General features: G+C 51.3%; 2 protein-coding genes across 2 annotated transcripts; both read left to right on the top strand.

Annotated features, from left to right (window-relative positions):
* Nucleotides 1–296: 296 nt before the first annotated feature.
* On the top strand, nucleotides 297–2,075 carry ANOM_010288 (MFS transporter; the record flags this gene model as incomplete). Its single annotated transcript, XM_015555544.1, has 4 exons — nucleotides 297–714; nucleotides 764–1,367; nucleotides 1,423–1,754; nucleotides 1,810–2,075. The coding sequence occupies 4 exons, from the start codon at nucleotides 297–299 to the stop codon at nucleotides 2,073–2,075; spliced, it is 1,620 nt and encodes a 539-aa protein (XP_015402811.1).
* A 1,148-nt stretch (nucleotides 2,076–3,223) lies between these two features.
* Nucleotides 3,224–5,864, top strand: ANOM_010287 (putative C6 transcription factor; the record flags this gene model as incomplete). The annotated part of the gene is made up of 5 exons (XM_015555543.1): nucleotides 3,224–4,089; nucleotides 4,151–4,410; nucleotides 4,466–4,600; nucleotides 4,655–4,745; nucleotides 4,799–5,864. 5 exons carry the CDS (start codon nucleotides 3,224–3,226, stop codon nucleotides 5,862–5,864), a joined length of 2,418 nt encoding a protein of 805 aa, XP_015402810.1.
* Nucleotides 5,865–6,255: the final 391 nt, after the last annotated feature.

Here is a 6,255-nt window from a genome sequence, read left to right as displayed (position 1 = left end):
GGATCCGGTTAGCGCGGCCGTCCGTATCGGGCAACATGATAGGAAACTGGAATTTGGATGCAGAGCTGAGCTCGTGAGCTGCCATCTTGGGCATCTGCCCTGCATGGTATCTTTGCGAAAATTCGTGCCCCTTAATTTAGCTCGCAGAAATTGCGTTTGCGTGTCCACGGGTCACGCCTGAGCCTTGCGCTATGCGCTTCTATATAAGAGGCACATATGCCCCATTCCAAATCTTGATGATAGCCTTTTCATCGAACCAGTCCATTGCTTAACCTAGTGTTCTAGCCATAGACAACATGCCAGACAATCACTCAGGACACTCTTTTGATGCCACACGGACCCTCTCAGGGTCCGGGCAAGAAACAGAGTACTTGGATTTACCCGTGCGTCAAGTCACCCGCGATGCCAACCTAGAAGAATACACAACAGAAACGGCCGCCGGTCAAATCATCAAGCCCGTTCGGTCCGCTGCTTCAGGGAAGATGGAGGACTGGAAGCTAGTGACGTTCACCATCGACGATCCGGAAAACCCCAAGAATTGGTCCAAAGCGTTCAAATGGTATTGTACCATGGTGGTTGCGTTCACTTGCTTCGTTGTCGCCTTCGCGAGTAGTGTGATCACGGCCGACATTGAAGGACCGGCTGAGGAGTTTGGTGTCTCACGAGAAGTCAGTCTCGTGGTGGTCACAGTCTTTGTCATTGGGTTTGGTGTTGGTACGTGTGTTGTGGTCATCCCTCGTTTGTTCGGATACTGACAAGTTAGGTCCGATGGCATTTGCGCCTATGTCAGAGATGTTTGGCCGTCGGCCGGTCTATGCCTTCACACTCCTCCTAGCGGTCATCTTCATCATTCCTTGTGCGGTGTCGAAGAATATCGGGACGCTCATCGTATGCAGAGCAATTGACGGCATTGCTTTTAGCGCCCCGATGACTCTGGTCGGTGGTACTTTGGCAGATCTGTGGAAAAACGAAGAGCGGGGAGTGCCCATGGCAGCCTTCTCCGCAAGCCCCTTCCTGGGCCCCGCCATTGGTCCACTCGCCGGCGGCTACCTGGCCGACGCCGCGGGGTGGAGGTGGCTCTACTGGCTGATGTTGATCCTGGCCTTCGTCTCCTGGGTGCTGATCAGCTTCACTGTGCCCGAAACCTATGCTCCAACGATCCTGAAGCGGAGAGCCAAGAAGCTCCGGAAGACAGAGAATGATCCCAAGTACGTGACTGAAACGGAACTGGACTCTCGACCGATGGGTGAGAAGCTGCGCATCTTCTTCTTCCGCCCCTTCCAGCTGTTGTTTCTGGAACCCATCGTCTTGTTCATCTCGATCTACATGTCCGTGCTGTATGGTCTGCTGTACATGTTCTTCGTTGCGTAAGTTCACGTTCCAATTCAACCAGGTGTACTGCCTTCTAACATGATTCGTTAGGTACCCCATCGTGTATCAGGGTGGAAAGGGCTGGAGTGCCGGATCGACCGGTCTTATGTTCATTCCCCTGGCCATCGGTGTCGTCATGAGTGCGGCTTGCTCGCCATTTATCAACAAGCACTATCTGTCGCTGTATTCAAAGTATGGCGGGAAGCCCCCAGCAGAAGCACGCTTGATTCCTATGATGTTCTCGTGCTGGTTTATTCCGATTGGGCTTTTTATCTTCGCATGGACATCATACCCGCAGATCCACTGGTTCGGACCTGCCATCGGTGGCTGGCCAGTGGGGTTCGGCTTTATCTTTCTGTACAACTCGGCCAACAACTACCTTGGTGAGCTTTTGCTGCCCTCTACCTTCGAAACGTTCCGTACTAACGGGGATCGTAGTCGATACGTACCAGCACCAAGCAGCATCCGCCCTTGCCGCAAAGACTTTCCTCCGGTCTATGTGGGGAGCATCCACAGTCCTCTTTACCGAGCAGATGTATGACCGATTGGGTGACCAGTGGGCCAGTACCTTGCTGGCCTTCATTGCGTTGGCCTGTTGCGCCATCCCTTACGTCTTCTATTTCAAGGGCGAGTCTATTCGCCGCTTCTCGCGATTTGCCTATAACGAAGACGAGGAGAATTCCGGCAAGATCGAGAAGAGCTAAACAGCGTTCTCTCTATGAGAACTCGGCACATAACTTCCGTGCTACAAAAGATTCCTTTACACTGAAATGGATATAGGTTTCCTGGGTACTGGGTCGGATTCCGCAATTCCGAAAGGATTGGCACCTGGGACGTTGTTTGGGTTTACGAGTGACATGTTTTGAATGTTTGGATTATAGATACCACTAATATAGAAGATACACCCCTAGAGATGTTTAATAAAGTTCACTGAGAGAATTGAGCTAGTCGAAGCCTCGGAAGAAAGTAAACGGTTTAACCTAGGTACGGCTAAGCTAGGGCTGGACAATGGAACGTGAAAGTATTCCAAATTTACTTATTTCAACGCACGATATACCAGCCAATGAGACCTATCTACGGAGTAGATGGCTCTACTCCGTACTATATTACCTCCTACTATTAATAAATTAATAATAGTTTATATATGTGGAGTATCAACGGAGTAGTCAGGTCGAAAATATTCACGGTTTACCCGCTTTTAAGAATTTTTATCCTGAGGTACCTGAATTTAGGGATTAATGCCGCTAGCTTTAGGTACTATGATCCCTAAGCTTAGATACTACTACTACTACTTCGATTACCACTAGTACCAGGACTAAGAATTATAAGACCCTTAGTTCGGTTATAAGCTCTGAATTAAATTAATAACCAACCCGACTAGTATGGTATTCATGATATAGAATAATAACTATATTTTATAGGGCTACTAAATAAGCGTGACTCAGTGTAAAACGCTGAGATTTCGTAAAAAATCCCAAAATTCCGAGCTAAGTTTCCCCGCTCCGCATCACGTGGTGATTTCCCTTGCGGCCTTAGTCACCGACACGTCCGATAGTTGGGTCAAGTTAGTGCGACCGACCGTAGCATTTGTCTCCTCACCTGCCTTCACCAATTCTCGATAAGCTTGCCAAGTATTGAAGTTACCGAAATTAAAATAATGATTTAAAACTATGGATCTTCCCTCGACTTAATTATGAAAGCAATCTCCTAGCTTTGAACCGTCCCGTATTTCGTCTATCCGCCTCCTATGCGATTCCGTTCTTCGCATAAGTTGAAACCCCGAAAAAGTCGAATCGCAGCACTGCAGTGACAGCGAGACCAAGTAGTTCCAACTCAACCTTAAATATTCCCAATGACGTCCCCATACCAGCCGTCCATGTCGTTTTCGCCGTCGGTGAACGGCCCCGACATGACGGCTGCACCCTCGAGACCTGTCTCCGATCTCCCGCAATCCCAAGTCGATGCGATTATCCGAACGAAGCGGAAAGCGCGCGAGCCCAAGGCGTGCTACCCCTGCCATGCGCGAAAGGTCAAATGCGATCGCAACCTCCCGTGTGATGGATGTGTCAAGCGTGACCATGCCGACCTCTGCTCGTACGAACGACCCTCCAAAAAACGCATCATGGGTGGCGCGGGCCCTTCCCAATATCGCGATAGTCCCGCAGCAACACCGGGCAGATCGGACAGCATCGGGCTCCCTGGACCGGCTGAGACACCTGTCCGGCTAAAACAGGAACCCGGCGTGGCGAGACCGAATCCGTTGACGTCTGCCGGGCGAGTCTCGATTGCGCGGGAGGAGTGGGATAATGTGCGCAGTCGGCTCAAGGAGATGGAGCAAACCATCACGAATTTGCGCGTCGGCCTGGAGAAGGCAGAAGAAGGACAGGCCTCCTCACTAGAGACGGGTAGCGTGCAGAGCGGCGATGCAAGCAACCGGTCCAAAGCCGCTTCCCCGGAGCGAGAGGGTATCCATGCGGCGAACACACTGGGCGAAGGCACTGTCCATTTGGGATCGCGGTCTGTCCTCGCTTATATATTGAATAACAAGTCCGGCTCGGACCAGCTACAAGCCCTCCTGGAAGGTGGCATACTGCCGAAATTGGGTCTTGATAATGAATCCGCGACGTATCCGTTTGTCGACCTGTGGTCGTCTGATATGTCCACATTTGATATTAGCGCTGTTTGCAGTGCACTTCCAAGTGATCAGCAGTGCAAGGAGTATGTTCTAGAAACCGGTCTGCTCTCAAGTAGACTCGTTCTTATGCTAAACCATGGCTAGGTTTTTCTACTACTACCGGGACATAGCAGGTGCTATTTATCCTGTTCTCGAGGACATACCCAACTTTGAGCTGCACCTTGATCTTTTGTTGCGGAATAGGGCGGCTACCGGTGGGATATACCGCTCAGATAACGATCAAGCTCAAAAACCATTTGGCGTTTCTATAGCATTTCTTGGCTTGTTGTTTGCTGTGTTGGCCTCCGGCTGCCAGTCCTCTGATTTGCCCAGCAAGGAGAGAGAGCTGACATCTCAAGTTTATGGTGAGCGTCGTGTGTTCCACTTCCATCTGCGAACAGCTTTACTTATTGGACGTAGTATGTTGCTCGTACCAGTGTCTCCGAATGACCAACTTTTTATCGCACCCGACAATAGACGCGATTCAGACCCTCCTTGTAATTGGCAATGTTCTGTCCTATAATATGAACCCCGGCATTTCCTACGTTCTTCTTGGTATGTGGACATTTCCATGCCCAATCCTGCGCCAATCGAGCTAACCAGTGCCAGGCATGACCCTTCGAATGGGGCTCGCGCTTGGCTTGCATGTTGAATCAAGCCGCTTTTCCACAGCGGAGAGATACCGTAGACGACATTGTTGGTGAGTAGACTGCGCCTGCCGGCGTGATCGATGATGATTCTAACACTGCATAGGTGGTCCATGGCTTGGCAAGACAGCCACTTCTCGCTCTCGTACGATCGACCATCAACCACGGCCGTCTGCCAACCAGAGATAGCCTATAAGCAGGACTCAACACCTGGCGAGTGCTCATACTTCGAAACTCTCTGCCGGGTTATATCCCTAGCGCTGGAGGTAGTGCGCAGTCGAATGCTCAATCCCCACGCACAGCTGAGCCAGAAGACCATCCAAGCATACAAAGAAAGGATCCAACACATCATGATCGAGGCGAAGCCTTACTTGCGTGACCGAAAGTACTGTTTCTCCACTTCCGAACACCTTGAGAGAGTCGTGCTGAAGCTACATTCCTCATACTTCGCCTCTGAGCTCCTCCGGCCGGCTCTCAAAATGACAGCCGACCCCAACGACCCGCTCACCACCAGTATGCGTTCGGACTGCGTTAGCAACCTGATGACCACGGTCGAAGCCTATGTTGAAATGCACTCGGTTAGCTCCCATGCGTCCCGGTCTTGGATTGCCTTGCAACGGGCGATCAGCTCGATTTTCTTGCTCGCAGTCACCGAAGAATCGAAGACGAACCCCCGGTTCTGGACGCTTTTACGCGAGCTGAAGATGATCATTGCAGAACGGGCCAACGAGGAAGGCTTATTTGGTCAGGGAGATGCATCTGGCCTTCACCAAACGGAGCGCAACGGAAGCCTCACTGCGGCTATTCCTACCACCACCAACACAACGGCCACCAGCCCCGCCGCCCTAAGCTCCGGCTCCCCTGCGTCGGCTGCCGTCGTGGTCGACACACAGACTCAGTGGGCGAAGCCCTTGACCAAGACCCTCCGCGCACTGGATAAACTCGAAGCCGCCTTCAGCTCCCACGGCCAGTTGCCAGCTGGCCAAGGCGCATATCTGAACCCAGCCACGGCATCCATGCAAAACCTGGTACCACCGGTTGCCGCCGCCATGACGCCTAGCGTCGGATCCCTTCCGCCGCCGACGCCCGAGAGTTCCACCAGCGGGGAGTGGACCATACCCAACATACTCGACCGAGCTGCGGAGTACATCCACCCGCCACTCTGGAGCTGATCATCCGCCTGTGGGGGTTTGCTACTTGGCGTTATGAAGTGTTCGTTATGATTGCATGGACTGGCTTTACCCGGGGGAGTATATATGCGTTCGGTTGTAAATCTTTGGTTGGCGTGGTGTTCATCTCGTATTGATGTGATCTTTCCTGTAAAAAATAAGGTCTTGGTTTAAATAGCCTATTTCTGAGATATTATCATGAAGCTTAATTGCTAGAAACAAGAAATATTCTGCAAACAGCATCCATACGTAATCAGACACGTACATGAATATCCAAAGCATTATCTTATTACCCAAGCTACAGTACCCAAGAACCCCTGGCCGAACCAAGCGATAGAACCTACTTCCACGATGATCGGAAGGAACCAAACGATCATCCAACCCCTCACCTCAC

Source organism: Aspergillus nomiae, assembly GCF_001204775.2.
Source record: "Aspergillus nomiae NRRL 13137 chromosome Unknown contig00399, whole genome shotgun sequence".
NCBI classification, from domain to species: Eukaryota; Fungi; Ascomycota; class Eurotiomycetes; order Eurotiales; family Aspergillaceae; genus Aspergillus; species Aspergillus nomiae.
Note: the sequence above shows the minus strand (reverse complement) of the source record. Positions and strands in the feature narration are given on the sequence as shown.